Genomic DNA, 25958 nt, shown 5'->3' with positions numbered 1-25958 from the left:
GTGGAACTTTATTTTTGCATTTGTGAACTTTTAATATTGATTTTTTTTTAAAGCGCAGTTCTCAAACATAATAAAAGGATCCTACAGATTCTCTAATGCATGTTGGTATTTCAGGAAGTTTGATCTCTTATGAGGTGATGCTTCTAGTACATAAATTTAGACTGAATTACAAGCCAATATAAAATGAAGTGTTGGACTGATATGAACTCAAACCTTTTAAACACACTGTATTAAAGACAACTTGTTTTATTTAAGAGAAACTGAACAGCTTTCAGCAAAGATACCTGCTGCCAATCTGTAAAACCAGCAGTTTGAATTCATCCAAAAAATGTAAGAGCAGAAAATACTTTTTCTTCCTCCAGTGTTTTGGATTTAGCTATGCAAAAAAAACATTGCCGACGCAGAGAGAAAGTTGCTGATCTCGTCAGAATGTGTCGTAATGCCCAATTTCTCCCATAAGAGTGACTCATACTACAAAAGCGGACGATTCTGAAAGTGAAATGTGTAGGAATCGTCTTCTCCGATGCTAAATAATAGGCTCCCGCTCCGCTGCCTCCGTCTGCTGTTACTACACCTCCGCCGTTTTCCTCCCTCCTTCACTCCTCACCCGTGTTCCACTCCTCTCCTCTCCCTCCCATTGCGCTCCTTCTCGCGCGGTGTCTCTGCACATTCGTTTTTTGTTTTTTTTAAGAAGCATCCAACCTGTCAAACCTCTGGGATTTCTGGCTGCTCTTCTGTGTGTCTTCGCCGGTGATAGTTAGTGAGGGGTGTGCGCAGCGGCGGCGGGGGGAGCCGCGTTCTGTGACTGGATTTAGAGGGCACGGAATGTCATGTCTCCTCTGCAGGTAAAAAAAACAAAAAAAAAACCCAGCTGCATCTCTGCCTGGAGGCTCGCTACCGATGCTCCTCTACTTGTCTCGGCCCCCACATATCCATCTTGCTTTTTTTTTTTTTTCCCTTCATCTGTCTGCTCGTCTTGTGTGCTGTAACTGTAAGCTTACGTAATGTGACAATGTGAATTTGCTGATACGGCATATTATCAGTCATCAGCGGAGATGACGCAGCACATGATTGTGACTGGGAATGTGTGTCGTACACCACATTCCATCTGTGGGTTGTGTGTGTACATTGGGTTTGAATAGAGTAAAGACCAGATAAATGTAACAGTTGTGATGAAACAGGAGATTCAATGAAGATAAAATAAGAAAACAAAAATACAGTGTACTATGACTTATTAATTTGAGTTATAAAGGGGTTTTTATCACTTTATAAACACCTCTTTCTCAGAGTCTGCTGCGTTACATTACCATGGTTCTACGGTAGCCCGGAGGGATCAAATCAGGGACTGGTACTAGATTACCATCAAGGGTTAGAATCTGTAAAAAGATGCTTGTAAAGATGATTGTTTTGTTGCAAGTTGGTGGTGCAGTGGGTAGCACCGTGTTGCTTCACAGCAAGAAGGTTCCGGGTTTGATTCCTTTCTGTACGGAGTTTGTTTGTTCCCCCCGTGTCTCTGTTGGTTCTCTTTGGTTTTTCTGGCTTCCTCCAACCTCCAAAAACATGCAGCTTGGTTGGATTGGTCACACCACATTGTCCCTTGGTGTGAATGTGAGCGTGAGTGGTTGTTTGTGTGTTGTATGGTCCCACAATGAGCTGGCGTCTCATCCAGGGTATACCCCATCATTCTCCCGTATGGGATAGGTTCCAGCATAACCCGTGACACGCAAGGTAGATGAAAGACCGAAATAGTACTTTTAAATGGAATAGCATTGTGGTACGACTCTATATGACTTCATGACTGAATCTTCTCTGTCCTCTCTTGCAGGTCTGACAGTGCAGCCGACAAAATCAGGTAAGACTGCTTTCCGCCTGCTTCCTCCTTGACCTATAGAGGCGTGAGCGTGGATCGTACGCCGGTGGGCTCATGGGCTCGCAATGCTTTTGGGCCGGCCCCGCTGTCACCCCATTTGTCCCGGCCCGCCCATTCCTCATGTGACACAGATTGGGCTGCTTTTGTTTGAAAGCAGGTGTGTGAATGTGCTTTTACATCGGCGGGAGGCCGGCAGTGAATACAGTTGCAAGCCACGGAATGCCATTGTTTGCTTTTTACTGGACAAATGGCATCGGACACAAACAGGCCTTTGTGAGGTCGGGCAGCATTGTGGGTCTTTTGGCGAGCCTACCGGCGGCAGGTCAGCAGTGCGGACATGCACTGTAAGCCAAGACGCTCTGTTTTTGGGGATTGTGAAGGCTTTGCTGTCACAAGTGACGCTCTCCTAGTCCCGCCACGAAGGAGATCCGGGCTCGAGTTGAAAATGTGAGTTTTGAGTCTGCAGCGCGACGATTAGAAGGGGAAGTTGCACCTCGTCGCCTCTAAACTGCTTTGTGTTTGACTGGTTGCGTTTCGTGAGCTGAGTCGACACCATTATTCTGATGTAATTGTGTGTGTTCACTCTGGCATGTGTGTCTCTCTGCTATGGTATGCCTCGATTTGGTTAGTCATGCGAAGTCGGTTGATGGACAGGCCGTGTTTAAACCGCTAGGAGTCTCTCTACGCCATCACACAACAAAGCGGTTGTTTACTGGGTGCAGTTTGTGTTGTTGTTTACACCACTGGAACTGACATCAGCTTGTTTTTCTGTTAGTCTTTTAAGGTTGATTTGTTCCATTTTCCATCTTTCAGAGATGTGAGTTATAAAAATCGAGATGAGATTTTGCTGCTCTTGTGCTTTGCTTCGTAAAGTTCACAAGAGTTCACTGAAAATGGAACAATCTGACATGAAAATTAACTGGTGTCTTTTTTTTGTCCCTCCAAAGCAAGAAGAAGAACAAACTCTACTGTTGTAACAATAAAATAATGCTAAATCTGCTGCAGTGAGAGGAACAGATGATTCGGTGTTAACATGCCCTCACAACATAATGTGTTTTAAAAGATTGGCTGAGTTAGCAAACCCACTCATGAAGTAAAAATAGGAGTAATATCTTGGTGATTTTACACTGTTGTTGTGCTATTTATACAACCATTGTTCCATATGTAACAATATAACATCAAGAAATATCAGATTAGCAACTTAATTATTAATGATATCCTTGTTGTGGTGACCACACAGGTCCATCCATAATGGTATGTCACACTAACAGAATGAACTGTCTTGTAGGAGCATCTTCATGTATTGCAGTAATCAGATTAACACAGATTAAGATGAATACGCTTTGTTCTGCTGTCTACTGGCTGTTAATGTCATGGCAGGTGAGGAAGTGGGGGATGGGGGGGCGTTGTTTCCAGCAAACTGTAAATAATGCATGCAGAAAGGCCTCAGCTTAGATGAAGTGGGCAGGAAGCATTTGGACTCTTAAAGTACATGTTTGAAAGGAGAGTCTTGAGGTCATGCGTGTGATTTTATCCTCGCAGTGACTGTCACAGAGTCACTGCTGCTGTGACTCGTTTGCAGTACTTTATTGCGCTTTTCCCTCTAGTGTCCTCGTTGCTCTTCGCCGTCTCAGTTGCCGGGTTATCGATCATCTTCTGTGGTTTGAGAGCTTAGCTTCCAATGATGGAGGTCAGCAGAATTTGATCCCGCTGCTTAGTTTTGTGCCTGAGGCCTCTTGAAACCACGTGGATCCAACGTAAGGTGATACTTGTGAAATAGTTTAGTTCTGGACGACTTTAAGACGAGGGGACAATAAGTTTGCCCAGCGGAGCATAATTATATCTAACAGAAGCAGAATCCACCTCTGAAACTGGACTAAAATTGTTCTGATCAAAAATGATCCCAAATGAGTGCTATCTATCAATCTATCATTTATTTACTTAGCTATCTACTATTTACTTATTAATCTATTTATTTATGTAGCTAGCTGTCTATCATGTATTTAGTATTAATCTATCAATCGTGTGTTTATTTATTTGTCTATGTATTTATCTCTCTGTCACACACTTCGTTGTAAATTCACGCACTCCCCGTATTCCTGCGTGCGCGTGCCCGCCACTTTATTGCCGAATTCGCTCTAGACGCCGCAGTGCTCCGGCGGAGGATCGCGAATGCGCGCCCCCGCAGCCCGGAGCGCAGACGGCAGGAGAGACGGAGTAGAGAGCGGGGGATGGAGACCGATGTAGGAGGTAAAGGAAAGTAAAGGACCACTCTCATCGAGCTTCCACAGAGAGCCTACCAAAGGGGACCTTCCCCCGCACGCGCCATGGTCGGCCAGCCAATCGGAGCGCTCTCGTCCTTGACCCACGAGCGCTCGTCCGCGGCTCAGCGCAGCAGATGTGAGGTGATGCGGCCGACGGAGGAGAGCGCGGCTTCGGATATCAGGGTAGCGGCTTCTGGGCGGTCCGTGGCTGGTGGAGAGATCGTTTAGCATCGTCTCAATCAGCATCACAGTCGATGGTTTTTTTTTTTATTTTGGTTTTTTTTTTCTGACTAATTTCGGATGCGCTCCGGAGGAGAGGAGGATAACGGGGATTTTATGAGGTTTGGAAATGATGACAAAGCTAGCCGGACAAGTGAAAATGTGACGAGGAGACGACGGGACAGTGATTGAAGAGAGAGGCCATGAGAGCCAGGAGGGAAGCCAGGATGGTGTCTACCTGTTCACCATGCACAAACATAAGGTCAGGTGGGATTTCTCTTGCCTCTCCTCAGATGGGGCCACTTTTCATTCTGTCACCTTGAGTTTTTGACTACAAACATGAAATATGAATGAATGAATGTATGCCCTTATTAATTTGAAATGAACGCATTAATAGAGCAACAGAACACAAGACAAAAGATTTTATTACAAGTGATTGTGAATAAACTGTTGAACTTGTTGCAGTACTATGTAAATTAAGAACCCACACTCCTTCTAATATATGCACAACTGCTTTATAATCCATATAGTAGTAGGCAATCCAGAATTAATCTCCCGGCTATTTGATAATAGCATTTTAATGACCTGTTAAAATAACTTAGGTCTCATTTTGCTGGTGGGAAATTTAGATTAGATGTATCCGCAGCTAGATGTCGTCAGTTACGCCATCGCGACTCGCTGAAGAAATTTAGCATGAAATGATTTAAAATGGGATTTACAACATTTCTTAACTGATATTTTCACCTGCCTTTAAAAAAAAATCAATGTTTTTCGCAAAATATCTCAAGATGGCAAAAAATGAGTCTTAAGTCCGGCCAGTAGGGGGGAGTGTTGAGCAACAGTGCATCAGAGAACATTGTCTTACATGGCTTTATTCTAATTATATAAAATAAGTCAAAACCCAATAGACCTACAGTAATAATTGGTATTCGTGAAATGAGCTGATGTCATAATTTCTTTTGACGCTTCACAGAAATTGACCCATAGAACACTTTCTAAAAATATATACTTTTTTATTCGTCTAAAATTTTCTACATAGGAAAACATTTTCCTCACTTATGATTGTAGTACATCAGGAAAACCCTTCAATCGGTACAGAATAGCTGGAGTTGCGTGACTGCTTTAAGTCATGTGTGAACTTTATGTCAGACTTGACATTAGTGTATTTCAGAATTTAAAATAAAAATCCTTCAGTCTTCATCTGCAGTTAAATCAAATGGGAGAATTTTAAAAATTTATTCATGCACACATGCATTTCTTTCATCTGATGAATGCAGGCAGCCGTGGAATGAATCACTCTTTGTCGATATTTCCACAGTATAACCCACACAGACAGACACACACACTCGTTTAGAGGGTATTTTCCACCTGGAGGCTTCTGGGTCTCCTAAATTTCCTCCTGATCTCTGTTCCCCAGGTCCATTAGGAGCAATTTGGTTAGATTTACTGTGCCTGCACTGTGGATCCAGGGCAGTCCCAGCACCGCTCCAGGTTACCACTGTGTGATCAGTTCTTCTGGCAGCCATGACTGTGTTCCCCTCAAATGACTATCTCCTCAGCTCTTAAATGAATCACAGACGATGGTCGTTAAGGTGCTAGTAGCTGAAACACACTTGGATTCATCATTTCATATGAGAAAATGTAGAAAAAACTCATATCATTTCCTTTAATTGAACAAAGGGATTATTAAAGTGTCATATTTCTTCAATAAAATGCGGCGGCTGCTGCGTTTCCATTTGCTCATATGGAAAGATGTAATTTCTTTAGTCTTTGTCGTCACGCGTTTCATTTGTTCTTCAATCCACTGTGGTTAACAACATCCAGACACCACGGCAAAGCCAGAATGACTCAAATATGTCTTATTTAAGAGTACGTTTGCCATCACTGTTAACTGGGGCAATCAATTTCTCTGCTTTTAGCTTTAATGTAACCACTGAGGTCAGTCTGACCATGAAAGCTCCTCTGATACTGTTCAGGGATGCAAAATTTAACAGTGCATTTTCAAGTGACTTTTAGTCTGAGGTTATTATATATATATTATACAGTTCCATACATGGATTTAGGGATATTTAAAGAAGTTTACTCATAAAATTACCAATAATATGCAGAATTTATGATTATAATATTATGTATTTCTCCCAAAATGTGAAATATATAATATACAGTGTATACTTTATTAATCCTGAAGGACATTGTGAATTGTGTTAATATTTTACCTTTAAAAAACAATATAAAAAAAAACTCATCCTGGGAATTATGCTGAAAATTTGATCGAGAGAGACTGGAGTTACATTGTAATATCATATATAGATCATTAACATTACATCACTTGCCATAACTATAATGAACCAACATGTCTTATTAATTCAGCCCGGTGCTGAGGTGATTAAACACTTTAAGAGACACCAGATCAGTAAAAATAAATCCTACCAGTTGGTGTAAAACACCCACTTGGAGTGTGTCGGTTCTAAACGTTGAATTTCTTGAGTAAACTTCAAAGTAGGACATATGGCTCTTTATCTACAGCTTGAGATTTATTTGGACGGTTGGATTGGAACGATTTCAAATGTATGTCGAGTAACAAACAAACAAACTAACGAGGCTATTCAGAGAATGGTTACCACACCACAGCCTGTGTTGTGTACGACCAGCTGACGTCCTTCAATGCTGGGTGACTCATTAAGCACTCTGGCCTGGAGAAGATCTGTCTGTCACTGGCACACCCACTTACTGCTTTTGTGTTAAGGTTTTGTTTTCATGCTGGGGGGACATCTGCCTCCCCTCTTACACAAGGAAAGGTGTTTGCTCATATGGCATTTAAAGGTATGAGCTAAGCTAAATTCGGACCCGTCTTTGTCTTTCGGTAACATTTGAAGTGAATGGAGGTGATGCCGATTCATTCGTCTTGTCATCCAAGGTACATTTAGTTCCCTTTTCTGCATTGGGATTTGAGGTCTGCAGGATAATTTAATGTGCATCTAGGTCCGTGCGTCACGTCTCAGCCCCTACTGTATCTTACCGGAGTGGGCCATACGTCTGTCTGTCAGCAGCCCTTCACTGCTGACTCATCACAAGGCCTCTGGTGACTCAGGGTATAATTCACATATGTTCATCAGCAAATCAATCCCGCTGATGGTGCTAAAGTCAGTATCTCCCATCCCAGCAGGGCGGCATTTAATGTGTTTTATTTTTGCAAATCAGCAATTTAATTCACGTATCCACAGGGATGAGCGTTGCTGTAGGTGCAGGTGGAGTTCCATCTGTCACTCACGTTTTTTAAAAAAATGTTCAGTTCCGCAGAGCTTGCACTAAAATCCAACTGACCTAACAGATCTGATTTGATTCTGTGTTTATTAAACAAACCTGGATTAATGTAGCCTGTTTGTCTGCAGGTGTCCTAAATCAAGTATAACATGTAATCTATCTTCTCTGACTCGCGTTCCTCTGTGGTAGCCCAGATTTATTTCCCCTGAGGCAGATACAGAGGGTTAGAGGATTATTCTTCCTCAGAGGTTCCTCTATTCCCAAGCATCCCATGTTTGCAAGACAATGAATCAGCCGGGGTTCATCCACTTTCAGGCTCTCCGTAGTATTTATTGAAGGGTTTTGATACCAGGCATAAATTTTATTGCCAAACAGCAGACTGGCGTTGCCCAAAACATCCACGCTCCTATTTTTTAATCAAAATAGCTAATCAGTTCAATTATAATTAAAGTCTTGCAATGGGAAAATATTTAAAATCCAGAATATCAGCCGGCGTATAAAAATTGCCGTGCCTGGAGAGGGAAATGTGTTGTCAGGTTCCACGGGAAAAAATGAATTGATTAAATAGATGGAGTGTTTGAGGGGCCTCTGATCGCCGTGATTCATGGTTCATGTGGGCATCGCTGTTGAGTCACTGGAATGAAGGGCTGCGTGCTGCACAACCAGCCGCCCTTGAATTACATTCTGCACAAATTTAAATACGCCTGGATTTTTGTTGTTGTTGTAAATTAATGACCATAAAAATTTAGTGGAAAATTTAACACTTGACTAATAACCGTAACGATCATTGAAACTTAATTTCACGTTCTTCTAGTTTTCTGTGCAAAACCAGCGACAGGAAACAAAATAAATCCCCTTGTTGACGCATTAGTATTTGTTCATTTATTTAGCATTAAATTCTAATGAGAACAATCACAGCATGACAGAGAAAAGATGTCCTACTTCATTCCCTCTTCTCTACCTTCACCAATAGGCCAAGCAAAAGAAGTGGAAGAAACTGATATGGAAACAGCAAAGGTAGGATATAAACTCAACAAACAACAGACACGCCACACATGATCAAAAATGTGAACAGAAATATATTCAGACTGGTTTGATATTACTCCCGACACCAGAATAGACTGGTGTATCAAAGCTCCCACTAGGAAATGCTGTTCCCACTGAACCCATGACTGGGGGTAAAAATTCAACAAGTCACCCCTCTTTTCCTCAGATGCTCGGCATGTGGGATCCAGGGAAATAAATGACTCTCATTGCCAATTTGGTGACTATCCCATAAAATAAACTTGAACGATCTATTCTGAACTGCCTGAGGAGTCTTGTAAGACATGTTTGTATATGAAAAAGTCTGTCTCTGCAGTTTGTGACCACGGCGTTGGCTCCGTGTGGAGAAAGCATCATCGTGAGTCATGACATTAGCTTTGCAGATTTCATCAGTGCAAAGTCGAGGCGGTTTAAAAGTCTGAGGCCTTGCCTATGTGATTGTTGCTTTGTGATGCGGCTCATTTGCGATGCTCGAAATAGCTCGAGAGGCGTCCTTGAAGGCCTCGTGGCTGATAATAGCATAGCAACCGCTGGTAATCAAATGGAAAGTGTGTGTTTCTGCGGGGCTTAGCATTGTGTTTTGCCTGTTTTCATCTTGATGTCTGACTGAAGAAGACAAAGGCCTGCGTGAGGCGCTGAAGCGTCCGGCGGGGGTGACACCCAGCTTCCACAATGACAGGGTCATCTCTGGGGCGACGGCCCTGTCAGACTGGATGGAAGGCTTCTCTGGGAGGGGTCGGTCAATATCCAATCAGTAGTCCCGACACTGCTACGTAATCAGGCTCCTTTTTTCTTTTCTTTTGTTGAGAAAAAAAAAGCCTTAAAACTCTAAACACTCGGGTCGCTGCCAAGTTTTGAGTCAGCTTGTCTGTTTAAATAAAGTGTGTAGAAAAATTCTTCCAAGGGCAGAGCATGAGGTCGTTCTCTCACCCGAGGATGGTTGGGTTTGAGCGTTAGCGACAGTGAACAACCCCTCGGCGACAGCACATGCGACCGCTTCCGCACCGCAGATGTCACACTGGTGATGAGGTCATGTGGAACTACGTTTTTGTATTTGGGGTTTTTTTTTTTGGAGGGGGGGGTGTCTCACCTGACCTGACTGTCTGGTTACATAAATTTAAAGATTTTTTTGTTTTTTTGCAAGGTTTTTAACTTGGTGACATTTCCATCCCAGTGGGTCAGCAGGGCCGAAAACCCAACGCCGCAGCTTGACAGCGTGCGGAACAGATCTTGAGAGATTGGCTGAACCTGATACGTCTGTTGTGTCGTCGTTTATCTGAACGGAGCGGTTGTGTCTTTGAGGAGCTCAGGGTCACGGATGCGATGAGTCACTGATGGAAGATGCAGCTCCAGCACACACTGAAGACAAAAAGCCCCTATAAATATTTGTACACTGACAATGGCTTGATTCACATGAATTCCCTCGCTGGAAAAGGCTTTATGGTTAGCTTGGAATTATAAGCAGTCGTTTTTCCTTTTAATTTCCAGTAAAACTTCTGGCAGCTCTGATTCATACGCCCTCAGACACGAGGGATCTTTGTGGCCCAATGCAGCTGAATAACGGTGGAATCGTTGAATTCAACACTGACAGTGACTAAGAGGCCTTTTTGAAAATGTATCGGCGGACTGGTTGCATCTGGTCGACCCAATCAGCCTAATGGGGTCAGTATTGATGCAGATATCGACATAAAAGTGCATCCCCGCAGATAGAAAAACTGCAATTATAAGAAATAACCAAGTGTAAACCTGCAGTTTAGGCCAACAGATATAATCCAGAGCGTTCCCACCACCACCTCTCCATCCTCCCACCTCTCCCTTCGCTTTGTTTGGTAATTACCAGCATGCCTTTCAGAGATTTGTTGGAAAAAGAACGTCGGCCTATTTTCAACCTGCTTGCTGCAGCAGAAACAGGAAATGGAAGGCTTTTATAAATGTGTGGTTTAATGTCAGCGTGTGCGACGCTTTGTTCTTTTATTCATGGCACACATGATGACCCCACAAAAGGCCACAGCTTCATCATTTTTTGGGGGCTGACCCAGTATTAAACATTGCGTCCGTCCCGCTGCAGCCTTGCTCTTTTTCATTTATCTTTTGCTCCGACCCTGAAATACCTTTGTGTTCTAGATGCAGACTGTTTGTGTAGTTTCATTCCTGTTTTCGCTCCTCCCACTTTAAGGCTCGGATAATCCAACAGTCACACGATCACTATTTTCCTCTGTGATCACACACTAGAGATCAATCTATGTTTTTTTTTTTTTTATTTAGCAAGAATAGAATAACAGTACAGGCATAATCCATGCTGTGATGGGAGTAAGGAACGCCCACTGGGAGAGTAGAGCTCTCCACGCCACCCACAATCCCACAAAGCAGTGTGGACAGATTAATCTAGATTATCCAGCATTGCTATTCTCAGAAATAAATGAAACATCTCTGGGCCAGATTTAGGAGTCAAGGAATGCTAAAGAAGCACATGACTGTTGTTGTTCAGGCTAGTAGTTGGTTGGTCAGGTGTCAGTCGCTTTAGGAAACATTTATTCTTTCTACCACTTGTGTTTCCTGTAGAATTGAATCTTTGACCACGAATTCTGAAATTTTGTGGAAACCCTCCTTTAATTTGTTTTTAACTGAAGCAAACCCCCGCCCCTTCCCTCCCCTGCATCCATAGCCAGTTTTAGCCCTGCGGCTCTGCGGGCTTCCGTCAGCAGGGGGCGCCAGTGAGAGGAATAGTCTGGCTTTAGTGATTGACTCTTCTTTGGAGGAGCTGTCCATTCAGCACCAACCCAGAAGCTGCTGGGTGGTCACGCATGGTAAGAACTAAAAAAATATGACTGGAAATTATGAAGCAAGAAATTAAAGATTGAAAAAAATATTTGGGATTGTGAAAAAAACAGATTAGACATTCTGTTTTTGATGGGGCCTCTGATGATGCGTAACAGGATGTCATCCTAGTGCCTGATATCTGCAGCCATCCTGGACGAACATCAGTCAAGTGAAATTTGATGTCTATTAACATTAAGGTGTGCCAAATTGCTCCGTTTTTTTTTTTTTTAGGGGGGGTAACTTACTGCATCTATTTGCACTATGACTACTAGACTTTGCTCTTTGCTTCTTGTCCACATTTTTTTCCACATTCATAGTTCATGGACAGGAACCAAAACCACAACGGCTAGTAGATCCATGTGGTTCAACTATCTGCCCCCTAATAGGTGCGTCAGACCCCAGAGATGCATCTCAGCTACACACGATGTTGTAAAAGCAGTACAAACCCCCACATGTCCTGAAACTCAACACACACCTGGCATGTTAGAATTCTTAAGCTCCAAACGTGATAAATGAGGAATGTCTGCTGCGGTTTTGCGGCGCGGTTTGCATCTTACTTCGCATTAGCCGATCCCTAATGAGGAGTAACTCGTAACGTGCAGGCCTTTAAGCAGATTAACCGCCGCGCCCTGACCCCCTCCAGCTGACCTCTGCTTTTGATGACGGCTTACATTGAAGTGACCGGCCGTCTGCTCTCTGGCCTCGCCGGTCGAGGGACGAGGTCAAGCGACTTTGTCTTTACGTGTGGGCGAAGGTCAATCCTTTATTTACAGTTAAAAATACTTTGCATGGCGTTTCATTCACATTCATCTTTAAGTGGTTTTCTTTATAGAATGACATTTTAGCATGAGGATCTTTGCATGCTAACATTTGCTCCTTACGTTAACGTGGTTAAATCCCTCCTCTTGATGCGTGACATCACTCCCACGCCAGTCGAACGGACGAGCATCCACCTCTAACAGAAGACTCAGGTGAAGCCAACTGAGTGAGCTGAGTCACCGTGATTTCCATCTGACTCATCATGTTTGCGGATCACGTCCGTGCCCCCAACTCCCCCCAGTAATAAACATGGGGAGTACCCCTGTCCACTCAATGCATTAAGAGATTAACAGGGTTGCAGCTGCTGACAGTAATCAGAGCTACAGTCCAAGGCGAGAGGAGAGAATTGCAGCAGCAGCAACCCCCCCCTCCCCTTCCACACTTAATATCCTCATGGAATGAGAAGGAACATGGGGGGGTTGGGAAGGGGGGTCATTGTAAGGAGCATGATCTGGCCAGAGGCTAAAATCCCGCTCTAGTCATCCACACCGGGGCCGGCTGCGCTCATCTCGGAAGAGAAATGGAGAAAGAGAGCCATCTAGGGAAGAGGACGGAGAGAACAGGAGGGAGGGGGGGTGGAGGGAGTGAGTGAGGGAGGGGGGGGGGAGAGGCGAGCCTGCTCTCTGTGCACAGCAAGTGCAGCTTTCATCTGCAGCGAGGAGCGAGGGAGAGACGGGAGAGAGTTTGAGCGAGGGAAGCAGGAGCGAGCGTGGCGTGGCGTGACGGCTGGACGAGAAACAAGAAAAGAAAAAAAAACAGGCGGAATTTGAAAGTAGAAAGGCGGCGGTTTGTTAGCAGGCGTTCGCTTTTTTGCTGCTTCTGCTGCAGGATGCGTTTGGCGTGGTGAACGTTGCGGCGCAGGTCACCTCCTTCTCCTCCTTTCTCCTCCTTCTTCTTCTTCTTCTGGGAAACCCGTCGAGCCACCAGGGAGGTGTGAATTCCTGGCACAATCGTTCGGCACTGCGGCACCTCCGCACCAGCAAAGGAATGTAGCGGAGGAGCCGAGGGAGGGGGACGACGTCCTTCCACACGCTTCCGATCATCCGTCTGCCTCTGCACACACACACACACCTCTCCCCTGCATCCCCCCCCCCCTTTGCTCCGTGTATGGGAGGTGAAGCTCCGGCAGGCTGTCGGTCAGCATGCGGCGGTGTGAACGGGCAGCCCAGCGCCCACAACACGCTATGGACGTCAGACACGCCTCGCTGTACTAATGAAAGGCTTCAAGCTCAACTGGTAAGAATGAACCCAGTTTCCTCTCTGCAACCCCCCCCCCCTTCTCTCTCTCTCTCTCTCTCTCTTCTTCCTCTGCGTAGCTTTTAAAGCCGTCACGTATGCCGAGCACAACCCGACCAGACTCTAGACGTCTGGACCGGATCGTCTTGCCATCCTGAGGCTGCGTGTGTTTCCTTTTTTTTTTTTTCTCTCTGACATTTTTCATTTTGCGTCCGTCTGCAGCCACACAGTTCTGCAGCGTTATGTAAATGTAAAGGAAACGCAGTATAGAATGAATAAAAGCCCCAGATGAGGACTCTGTCCGGGGTGGGGGCCAGCTGATTCTCCTTTTATTTTTTTTTTTATTTTTTTAATTTATTTATTTTTGCTCTGACTGTGGCGACCCGACTCCCCTCTGGCGGGCTCAGCATGAGCTGAGCAGCTGAGGTTGGGGGGTGGGGGTGGGGGTGGGGGGGCGCTCACGTGGCTGCCAGGAAAAGAGCAGGCACATGCTCGGTGCGTCTCTCGCCGGCTTTTGCTCTCACAGTCCCAAACCACCCCGCTTGTTTTCTCGTGCCCCCCCCCCCCCCCGCTCCCAACCCCAATCGTCATCCTCACACATGGACAAATAGATCCACATTCAGGTGGTCCAGCTGTCGCTCCTGTCCCCCCCCCCCCCTCGTTTTTTTGCTCCGGCGTGTGCTCTCTGTATACTTTCCTCTCCATCCTCCCCTCTTCCTCCCCTTGTGTTTGTTTACGCTCCTCCTCCTCCTCTTGCCTGATATTTTTAGAGACGAATTACAGAGCACTGCAGGAGGAAGAAAAAAAAACCGGGGGGGGGGGGAGCAGTTTCGGCAACGTGCGTCCCGCTTCTTTCTTTCTCACTTTTCACATGGACCTCCTCTTTTCCTTCACAACACATCTGTCCATTTCCTTCCGTCCCTCTGGATGAGCCTGCATCCTTCTCTGCTTTGCATCCCTCTCTTCTCCACGCTTCCACTTGTTTCTTTCTCAAGGCTCTGGGCTGTAACTTCAAAATATCACTCTCAGGTGCATAACGTGTGTGTGTGTGTGTGTGTGTGTGTGTGTGTGCCATCCTGTTTATGTGCTTATCAGAGTAGAGCAGTGACTCTTCACCTCCTGCAGCACAGAAACACAATTAAACAGCGAGTCCGTCGTCGCGTAATCCGTTGGCGGCGCCCTGACAGACATACGGTTACGTTACCGCCGAGCATCCATCTGTCACCCCTGGTCTAAGAGAGGAGCTGCTGGGTACCTGTGTGGAGTCTGACACCGTGCCGTTACATAACGGCGTGTTTGCATGCATGCGGTTGCTTTTATTACGTTCTTATAAACACAATCAGCCCCTGCTCGTAGATTATTAACAAGAGGACGTATCAGTCTTGTTTTTTGGTCTTCAAGTCCCGTTTTATTCTCCACAAAGGCAAAAAGTTGTGACCTAGAAGTCCCTCCACTGGTCAATACTTCATTCAGCACATTCATTCCAGATTGTTATAAACTGCTGGACCAGCTCATCCACCCGGGTGCAGCGGGTCATCCGCTCGACTGTGGCGTTTCATCAGTAAAATGTATTTGTACCGACTTGTTGTCTGCTTGATGATACACTAATTCTGATTGTTTCATGCATATAAAGGTTCAACACACTGATATATATAAAGCTCATCCTAAAGGCATCACAGCTTTGGGGCAACAACAAATGTAGGAACACTTTTTGGTTTCGCTTGTTCAATTTAAATGTTTATTTCAAACATGGAAATAAAAGTTTCCAATGAAAACAAGCGAAGCAAATGTTAAATTTAATGAAAGTATAACACACCATGAAAGCGCTCATAATCTCTTGTGATCAAAACAATTATCTTAACAAAAAAAGGAGTAGGAAGAAGTTTACACTTATATAATCCTGTAATGAGAGATGAAATAGTCCTAATGATCGTGGTGCTGTGGTTGAGAGCCGGTCATTTTTTACAGCATTATTTGTCAGACGAAGAGAGAAGGAGTGTGTGTTTGCGCATGAATGTCTGTTAGAGAGTTAGCGATCGCTCTGGATTTGGGCGATGTTTGCTCTTCATATGACATTTGGTGTATTTAAATCTGCACGCGTGAATCCAGATGCGCACACACAGCCGGCAGCGGCTTACGGCTCGTCTGCACGTGGCACCGGACAAGCCAGTTGTTGCTGCAGGACAGTCAATCACTCGGCTCCTCTTCTCTGATTGGTCGCTGCCTGTGTGCGACTGCAGTATTTCAAGTGGAGGTCATGAGGAAGCGGACGGATGAGAGGAATGCCGCAGGGAAGTCTTTCGTGGAGGATTTTTTTCTTTTCCATCCTTTCAAGACTGCAGCTTGCAGCTCGATCGTGGTCTACAGACACGTGCATGTAATGAATGCATATACGCTGAGTCGTACATAAAACACACTCGCAGCAGTGCAGATCTTCACCTAGATGCGTGCATGCTCACCGCATTCCCAGGGGTGAATGACTAATGACTCTCTGGGCTTTAAGCCATCATGAAAATGAATGCGTTTGCGCCTGGGAGATTCATTTCAGATAACGAAGAGGAAGGAAAAGACATCAAGGCCTTAACTGCAGGTTCATCCTCCTGGTCGTTTAGATCCGCTGCGATCCCATCAGATCTTATTAGCAACGTGTTCCCTCCAGGAAAAATTATTTCTGCTCACTCTGAAAATAAAGATTTCGAAGCGTTTGTTTGGTCGACTCGGAGGCAGATAAAGCATCGCAGCATCAGAAAGTTCACAGCAGGTGTTCAGCCTGAAGAGAAACTGCAGAATTGTTTCCCCCCTGTAGCAACCACTTATTAATTCTCTCTCTCTCATCCTGTGTTCCCCTCTTTTTCCTTTATATATTGTTCCATCTGTCCCACAAGCCATTTGTCATTGGTGATTAGGCTCCATAGGGTTCCTCTTCCTCCTGCTCCCGTTGCAACCAACTTTTATTTCCTAGTTTTGCAGCCATAAATCATGTTTTAATTGCATGAACCCTACAGATGTAATGAAATGTTATGTATTGTCTCTGGGTAACTTCTAATATTAGTCAACCTTACTTTGAGGAGGTGGGGTGGGGGGGGGGTTCTTATCTCTCTCTGTCAGCCTCATTATTAATGTACTGGATGATGCATTCAGGGACAGTCACTTGCACGACACCTCCACCCAATTGAACTCTGGAGAAAGGACATCACGTGATGTCATTTTTCCATCAATTTGTTTTTTAAATGAACAATCAATCCTGTGTTAGATCTAATAGATCTAATGCTAATTTCAATTCAAGAAACAACTTTATAGAGTTTTAATTTCAAGCTTTAATGCTATAAAATCATACGAGAGCTTTCATTGAGAAAAAAACCTGCTGCGTTCTACAGTTCAAACTTTAACTTGTATTTTAGGAAGAAAACGACGGAGTCATTAACGTTAAACGATCTGGAACCCAGTGATGTTTGCAAATCTCGGTTGGAAAAAGTCACTCCACCTCCTCCTCCTCCTCCTCCGCCTCCTTTTTGTCACCCAGCTGGCTCCCTTCCGTCTTTCCATCCCCTGCAGATGGTGGTGGCAATGTCCTGGCCCCGCTGGGAGAACACGTCCCACAGGGGGCTTATTCCAGTTGCCAGTTTCCTGTCCCCTCCTGCCCCTCTGCGTCGTCTCCACCGAGTCCTTGAATTACCTAACAGGGCCGAGTCGTGCTGTTGAATTTAAATTAGAGGGTTTAATTATAGCCGCTTTTAAATCGGGTCCCTGCACCCAGAGGTACGGGGGAGGTCACAGCACCAATGAGAACCCAAAATTGTGACAGGCACCCCTCAGTGATGGGGTGTGACATTGAGGATAATTAATCATTTTAAGTAAAGCTGTGACTAAACCCTGAGGTTACACTCCTGCGATTGGGTTCAGATATTTTTAGGAAAAGGCCACATTGACAAAAGTGGATTTGTTTCAAATTGTCTTTTCTACATGAATGAAACACAGATATCCAGCAGCTGATTAAAACACCCCTTTCACACGGAGCGCACACCCAGAGTTTGTTGCTAACTAATTGCATTTGTTGATACTGTATGCAGCAGCATCGCCCACGCACATGCACAAAGACACACACACACACACGCTCCTCCAGCTCTCCCTTTCTCACTCCAGTTGGGAACACTTCAAGAGGCAGTGCACATGAATGGCTTGACAGGCTGCCATGGCAACTCCACAGCCGAGACACAATCTGATGGACGTTTCCGACCCAGCCGGCCGTCGCGTTGCTTTTTTTTTTTCCATAGCAACTCCGTCAATAGCGCTTCTTTTTTTCCTCCCCTCTCCAAAAAAAAAAACAACAAAACAAAAAACGATGGAGACGGTTGATGGAGCCTGTGACCACTGGGGGGGTTGTTCACCCTAAATCTACCCCAGAGCTTTCCGGCGAACAAGATGAGTTGATCTGACTCACTGAGCGTAGAGCTGTAACTCTAAGCATGTGGACCGCTTGTCAGCTGTGTTTCCTGTGGGTTCACCGCCATGAGAACAGAGGTCCCCTAAGTAGGTCAGCTGCTAGTGTGAGGCTGGGGGGGCGGGTGATCTGGACCTGCAGTGGTCTGGCTCAGCGGACCGAATCCCTTTGTTCCGCAGCATGGCTCCACACCGTGCTCCCACAGACGGCCAACGCCGCCGCAGCCGCCCCTCCCGTAGTGGGGCGGGGGTGGTCAGGTCTTTCCATCGGCACAACTCAGACCTCTGCTTTACTTCTATACAGAGATCAAGAGGTGATTGCTGACCGTGTTAATTTACGGTACGTGTTGAGGATGCTGTCGCTGTCATTTCAGGGCTGCAGGGTGGAGTCCACCGTGTGTTTTGAACATATATATTCATACATTCATCAAACAGGATGTACATTTTTTTGACAGATATCTAATCACAACGTATTGAGTGTTAAACATTGTCAAATTCATTGGTTTGTATGAATATATGCATATTTATGAGAGAAAATCCTCCGGGACTCGGGTGAAGCCGGTCTCAGGAGGGCAGGACCAATCAGCTCCCGTAACGACAGACACGCCCACGCCCTCATCCAGTCCCACCAGTAAGCATCACACGGTCTCACTGGGAGAAGGATGTAAGCGCTTTACGCTGCAGCAGGAATCACTCATGACCGGCGTTCAGTCGGCTGATGTGTTCCAATTGGTTTCGATTGCCTCGGGTCACGATGACAAAGCTGGAAATAGTTCTGAATGATCCCCGCTGGACGCTGTTCCACATTTCCTGTCATTTATTTGTCTTTATAGGACCATGCTTGGCAGTTGAAAGCATGCACTATGTATTCTAATGCTTCTTTTAGTAGTGGGGGGGGGGGTTTGATCCACGGGTTTTTAAATGTAATCTTGTCTTCTGCTGATTCTTAGGGTTCGGTCCCAGCTCTCTGAGGTCAGGAGGTGTTGTTGGGATTGTGAAAGCCTGACTTGAGTTTATTGGATCTTCTTGTGAGATTTAGCAGGAGCTTCAAATGTAAAGTGACCTGAATGCGGGGTGATGTCAGCCCCTCCATTCATGAAACGCATAAATAATTAAGGAATCAGCAGGCTCAGTGCACCAGCACCAAGTGGAGGTGGAATGCAAAGTGAAAGGCATCTCCGTCCTCGTTTGCACCTCCTCTTTCTCTCTCTCTCTCACACTCGATCTCTTTCCATCTATTGTCCGTCTGCAGCCGTGAAATCCAGCGAACGACGCGCTGAAACCGCGACAGAAAGAGATAGAGAGGAACCTCGCTCGGATGCGAGTGGATGCAGCAACTGGGCGACGGCTGGGGAGAGCCGGAGGTGGGGGGGGGAGCAAAATGTAGGGGAGAAGGGAGCAGGTTACATCCTTAATTAGACAAAGAAGAAACGAGTGAACGACAGGAAGAGACAGAAAGAAAAAAAAACAGCCTGATCTGAAGCTCCGGCGGTTTCTCTCCCATCTGTCAGGGATATACGTTCCCTCTTTATCTCCGTCTGCTGCGTCTGCCTTCTCATCCACCCCCCCTCTCCTCCTCCTCATCCTCCTGTTATGTTCCAGGAGTCGTACACCCTCCTTCCCTTTTATCCCTGTCTCTTCTCTTCCTTTCCCTCGGCGTGAATGAAGCCATCAGATCGGGGCCGATCACCTCGGAGTGACTCTCCACATGGCGACCAACAGGTTAGTGACGGGAACAAACAGCGGCGCACCGGCCAGGACGGATTGAAGGGAAACGATATACGGAATGATTAATTTACCTTTGGCAGTGACGGCATGTGATATTGGAAGGAGAATCCAAGGGGGAGGGCGGCTCCGTCTCCCCACCACCGATGCCTCCTTCTTTACCAGGTGGTGCTGAGGGCGGGTGTAAGCCGGTTATTAGGAGATCAGAGCTGGTCGAGGAAGATCAGTGACCCTAAGCCTGCTCAAGAAAATCTCCCTGCCTGCCTCTTCCACCTCCTCTCTCTTCCTCCGTTTATCTACCTTCCTTCCTTTTTTGCGACGAGAAGAGAGAGGAAAGCGTCGGGCGCGCCGTCCTGGGGGATGATCCGCTGGATGAACAACTCGTTGCTGGGGGCCGACTACGAGGACATGGTGGTGTTTGAGTGCGTGACGGTGGCCGACGAGGGCTGTCGCTGCCTGGAGGGCTGCTATGGCGAGGTGTTGCAGGACTGTGTCTTTCAGCAGGGGTACGACGGGCTCTGTGATGCATGTTATCGCCTGTGTGTGTGTGTGTGTGTGTTTAGACAGCAGATGGGCGTGGTAGGGACAGCCTGATTATATGACACGCAGAACTGCTGGTAGTTTTTAGTTGTCAGTAGGTTGAGCTCGTATTTCTGTGTGCAGACGCATGCCTACATTTGTGCGTGCTTGTGTTTACCGTCTGCGCAGTCCCGCCAGCGCATGCGCAGCGGTCGCCACCATCATGCCGTTCCTCAAGGCCTCTTAATACCAAGCGGAGCAAAAGAGCCGAGGCCAGATGGTTGTTTTCTAAGGTCAGCAAAATTTGAAAAACAAGCAGACCTTCAGGAAAAGACCGGAACTCTGCTCAGAATGATCGGAAGGGCTTGAGCCGGTTGGATTTAGAGCTTTAGAGCTTCTATAAAGGAAAGATTTTAACAAAGCAGCACCAGCGACTTGTTTTGTCATTTATACGCCGAGTTATTTCTTTTCATGTCGTTTGAGCGGAAGAATGTGACCTATTTTGAGCGAGTCTGACACGTCAACGTGTTAAATCTCACGCAGATGATTTGATACTACTGCAGTTTAATAATTACACAAGGGGCGAAACATTTGAGTGGTTTTAACTTAAAGTTGCCGACGTGGACAAAGTTGTTGGTGTCCCTCAGTTAATGAAAGCAAAGCAAAGGGTGGAGTTGTCTCAGGAGATTATAAAGAAAATTATAGATAAGCGTGTTAAAGGTAATGGCTATAAGACCATCTCCAAGCAGCTTCATATTCCTCTGATTGCATTTGAATATATTATTCAGAAATTAACATCCTTGGGATTGTACCAATCTCCCTGGACGTGGCCGCAGGAGGAAAATTGATGACAAATCGACGGATAATATGAATGGTAACAAAAGACCCCAGAACAATCCCTGAAGACATGGAAGATGAGCTCCAATATCACCGTACATCAGTGTCAGATCACACCGTCCGTTGTAGTTTGAGCCAAAGTGGACTTCATGGGAGACGACCAAGGAGGACATAAAAAAAAACCCAGATTGGAATTTGCCAAACTGCATGTTGACAAGCCTCAAACCTTCTTGGAGAATTTTCTTTGGTCAGACGAAACAAAACTGGAATTTTTTTTTGTCAGGCCACATCAGCTGTATGTTCACAGACGCAAAATGAAGCATACCAAGAAAAGAACACCATCCCTACTGTGAGATATAGAGGGGGCTCGGTTATGTTCTGGGGCTGCTTTGCTGCATCTGGCGCAGAGGGTGTCTTGAATCTGTGAAGATACAATGAAATCTCAAGACTATCAAGGTGTTCTAGAGAGAAATGTGCTGCATAGTGTCAGAAAGTTGGATCTCAATCACAGGTCATAGGTCTTCCAAAACACACAGTTAAAAACACCCAATATTTTGTATAACAAAACAATACCATCGGTTTTTTCCAGGCCTGTTTCATTAGATTGTGTTTTCAAATGATTCTGTTGAAACGCAATCCAAAAGCAATGTCTGATTTTCATTTAGTTTTCAGTAAATTTTTAATTATTATTACATTATTTTATTTATTGTCAGTTTCAAGTTAGTTCAATCACCATTGTGGGGTTTTTCTTTCATTAACAGAGGGGTTTCAATAATTTTGTCCACCTGTGTGTATACCTGAACAGCTCATTGCACCTAAAAGCAATAATCCCACGAAAAGTTGATCTTTAGAATAAGATTCCATGACCATTTAGCTTCGGTAACTTTTATGCAGATGTCATTGATGGAAAAGTTCTAAAATGTCGTCGAACACCCGTTCAAAACTTTCTGAGTAACTCTGCAAACAAACAAGTATCGGCAGACACACTAATTCCTCAGCGGAGGTAAATATTAACATTACAGGTAAATGATGATGATGGCCGCCGTACCTCTGATATCACGTCTAACAACAGAGGCTACTGATGTAGACGTAGAGACATACTCTGAATATTTAAACCTCTCTTTCTCTCTCTGCTGTTGCCATAGTGACTTTCATTCTTAGCTGAGCTTTATTTGCGCCTTGTAGTTGCGTGGGCACTGAAACGGCTTTTTAATTTGTTAAACTGTTTGTCTCTCTCTCGTTTGAGAGTCACCATCGACTGAATCTGTGTTTGATTGCAACATCAGATTCCAGGAAGCATCTCTGGACTGCATTCTGTATTTGGTGGCATCAGAATTAATAGACAGCTACCGTGGGGAGCAACAGCTGTTTTCATTCTACTGCTACTGTGCAGCTCTTTGTGTTTTGTTTTGTTTTGTTTTTTTCAATTCCCTGAGCATTCTAGTCCAGAGATAAAGGTAGAGCAGCTTTACATCCAACCCTCGGTCTTCTGTCCCGTAAAGCCACGGCAAACAAAGCAGCTGCGACAGAAGCTTTTGTCGGCTCCTCTGCAGGCCAGCATCGGCCTGGTGTTCTCTGTGTCCACACCGCCACGCTAGTATGAACAGCAAACTGTTGTGCAAACGGCTGATACCGCACACAGCTATCCATTTCCTGATCAGCTGGGGCCTCCATTGTTTGCTGTCTTGTGCGTGGAGAATAGACGCAATCGGAGAATTCCTCTTCCTCTAAAAGCGTCGTTTTGTTCTCCCGTTGGTTTATTTTGTCTTTTATGTTTTGCGGTTTGCTCCTCAGATAACTTTATTCATCACGCTAAAATGTTTGTTTGGTCTCAGCCGATTTAGCCACAGAGTGCTAACAGCTCATTAACCCAACAACGATGCTGGAGATTACATGTTGGTATACTGTATATTTTAATTAATCAGGCCTGGACTTAACCTCTGACCTCTTCTGAGTCTGACTGTGTGTGAGCATCTCAATAAAAGAGGAAATCTGACTCCGTAATTCAGAGAAAAACCACTTCCCAAAAAGGTCCAACATGCTCAAGAGACATTGATCTTCAGTGGGATTTGTGTATTTTCCAGTCATTGCTGAAGCGACATTTTTGTGCAGCAGCTATTTACACTTCTGCATCATAACTTTGTTTCTTCCCGATGAACCCGAGGAACTAAAATGCAGCTTCAAGCAGGGGGAAGAGCTTTAAATGGTTTTTAACTCTTCATCCTGTCTGAGAAGTGTCCCGACATCAGCACGCCATCCACGTACAGATCGACCGATAGGCGTCCTGTTGACTGCGGCAAACTCAACGATCAATAACTCGCTTCCCGGCAGAGACGATGGGTAGTAGCAGTTCTATACATGCAGCCATGGATCACAAGTGGTATCAAGCAGCACCGCCCCGGTACCGCTGTCTGAGCTATCTGACTGACAAACAATGAACAAATCCCACACATTTTCACAGCCGTTGTTTCATCTGCCTAAAGCTTTTATCGCCACACAATTCATTATCAATCCCATCATATCTGTTTGACGGAACACACAGATCAATTGTGGTGGTGCTTTTTTTTTTTTTTGTCACGCAAAGTTAGGTATCTCGAAATAAAAAACAAAGAGTTGGCATCAGCAGCATTAGCAGACCATTTGGTAATCATAGAAGATGATGTCATCGGTATAATATATTACATTTATCAGATGCCTGCTGCTGACAGAAGCTATCCTCTACGATTCGGCGCTGTAAGCTGCTTTGGAGCGCTGGATGTAACAGTAGATCAGTAATTCATGGCCACGCGTTTCAGCCATTGGCCGGCGGTGACGTAACGGCTTGCATAACGGCCTGTCAAGTAACCGTGGCGCAGATCGCTTACAGGGCCTTTTGTTCATTTGTGTCGATACGAGGAGATTGCATGGCTGAGTGTATGTACAGTGTGTGTATGTGTATACAGTATGTGTGTGTGTGTGTGTGTGTGTGTGTGCCCGTCTTTCATCTTTGTAAGTGAATCAGATCATTTATCAGATCATTCTGCCTCTGCGCCAGATGTTGTAAGAGCCAACAAAGACAAATGGTTGTCTGCGTTGGGGTCGGCCTCCAACTTGTGACTTTTGACATCCCTTTTTTCGGGGGGGGGGGACCGGGTTGTGGATGCAGACTAGGGGATCCCCGGAAAACAAAACGCTGCACGGTTCCTGCTTTTATGGATGCTACGAGATGTCACCAGTCTTCCAGTTGCAAATTCACTTACCTGCACCTTCACATATTTGCACATACGTGGACACGACAGCTTCATGTTTCAGCAGCCAGGCTTAATATTATTTACAGTGTTTGAAGTAAACGGCTCAATAATCCTGTTTTTCCAGACGTTTCCCTGCATTTCTTAATCAAATCAGCAGCAGAAAACCAAACATATCAATATCCGCACTGGTTTTAAGGCATTAGCAGCATTAGTGAGAAAATCCTCAGGTCATGTGTGACGCTGTTTTACTACGTTTGTCGCTCTCGCTGTTGTTGTTGTTGTTGGTGGTTTCCCGTATTAGCTTAGCTGTTATTAGCCGGGTTAAGAAGCATGTTAAGTCTCATGTGATGTAAGGGAGATGAAACGTCGTATACGCCATCCTGTTTACGGCGATGCATTCAAGGACCGTTTGATTTCTGTAAGACAAGACCAGATAGTAGTTTTTTTGTTGTTGTTTTTTTTTAGGGATGTTTAGATCAAACTTTCACTCTTTCTTTCTCTTTTCTTTCAGCACTGCCAGTAACTCGAACAAGAGCACACCTGCCTGCTCGCCAGTCCTGCGTAAACGCTCGCGCTCTCCCACACCGCAGAGCCAGGAGGGCGAGAATATGGTCGAGAAGGGTTCGGACCACTCCTCTGATAAATCCCCCTCCACGCCCGAGCAGGTCGTCCAAAGAACCTACTCTCTGCAGTCAGCAAGAAGCGGAGGGAAGAACTCCAAGGTGAGCGACAAGGAGACACTTTTTATATATATATATAATGTTACATGTGGAAAACTTTTCACCACCAAAAGTTGGATAGAATAAGAACTTTAAGAAAAGAAAAAAGATAATCATAATAAAACAACACTTTCACAAAAATAATGAAGGAATACAGTTTTGTTTCTTTTGCACCATACATCTTTTGTTTTGCATTCATCTCTTTCGAAGTTAAAATGATTTTAAACCATAAATATGAGTGCATGTGGACGATGTGTTCACAGACAGCAAGAAAAAAAACGCATGTTATCAGTGATCGGTGTCAAACAGAAGCGAATCAGTAGAGAGAGCGCGTCCCCCCCCTCCTCCTCTAGCAATGCATTCGCTGCCTCTGTGACGATTTGTCCAAGGTCCTCCTTGTCCGTCGACCCCCCCCCCTCCTCCATCTTTCAAATTGATTTCCGCAGCACATTACAAACGATAAGAGCGGCGTGAGGCGAACGTGCGTGCATGCCGGGTTCATTCCTGAAGAAAACCAAACCAGGGAAGCTTGCTGGGGTGTTGCCGTCCCTCTCATCCCTCCATTACGACCGAATCGTGTGATGAAGGGAGTCATTCCAGAAGCAGCTTGCGGGCTCCAACGCTTTTTGGACGCTCGGCACTCGTTCGAGCTTCCGAAACGTTGGAAGAGAATTCATCCCCGTCCTCGTTCCACCTCCTCATTCTGTCCTCATTCATTTTATGAGAAATTTCTCTTTGTCTCGTTTTTCTCCCTCCATCCTGGGCCTCTGAGACACAGCAGTGCACGCCTCCTGTATCGCTGCTGCGCTACATACCATTACAATAACGTGCGCCATCTGATGATGACTGTCCGGCTCTTCTGTTTTGTACTTTCAGCTCTTTGTTCTTGCTGTTGATTTTCTTTCAGTTTTCATTCTTTTTTCTGTCTGATTTTTCTTTGTTCTTCTCCTGA

At 45.3% G+C, this 25958-nt stretch overlaps 1 protein-coding gene across 10 annotated transcripts in view; it reads left to right on the top strand.

The window, feature by feature from the left end:
- gramd1bb (GRAM domain containing 1Bb) overlaps positions 1-25958 on the top strand; it is a 67918-nt gene that overhangs the window by 25819 nt on the left and 16141 nt on the right. For 5 of the 10 annotated variants that reach the window (XM_068316790.1, XM_068316791.1, XM_068316789.1 and 2 more), the window contains 2 exons: positions 1826-1852; positions 24799-25009. In XM_068316790.1, the coding sequence (XP_068172891.1) occupies positions 1826-1852; positions 24799-25009 (238 nt within the window). Of the gene's footprint in view, positions 1-1825; positions 1853-4298; positions 4616-8590; positions 8635-13068; positions 13537-19604; positions 19699-19939; positions 20208-24798; positions 25010-25958 lie in introns of those variants that run through there. The other 5 variants (XM_068316794.1, XM_068316795.1, XM_068316796.1 and 2 more) reach the window with 5 other exon arrangements.

The sequence above is a fragment of the Antennarius striatus genome, chromosome 6 (genome assembly GCF_040054535.1).
Source record: "Antennarius striatus isolate MH-2024 chromosome 6, ASM4005453v1, whole genome shotgun sequence".
In the NCBI taxonomy this organism is placed as follows: Eukaryota; Metazoa; Chordata; class Actinopteri; order Lophiiformes; family Antennariidae; genus Antennarius; species Antennarius striatus.
The sequence above is the reverse complement of the archived record's forward strand: the minus strand, read 5'-3'. Positions and strand labels throughout refer to the sequence as shown.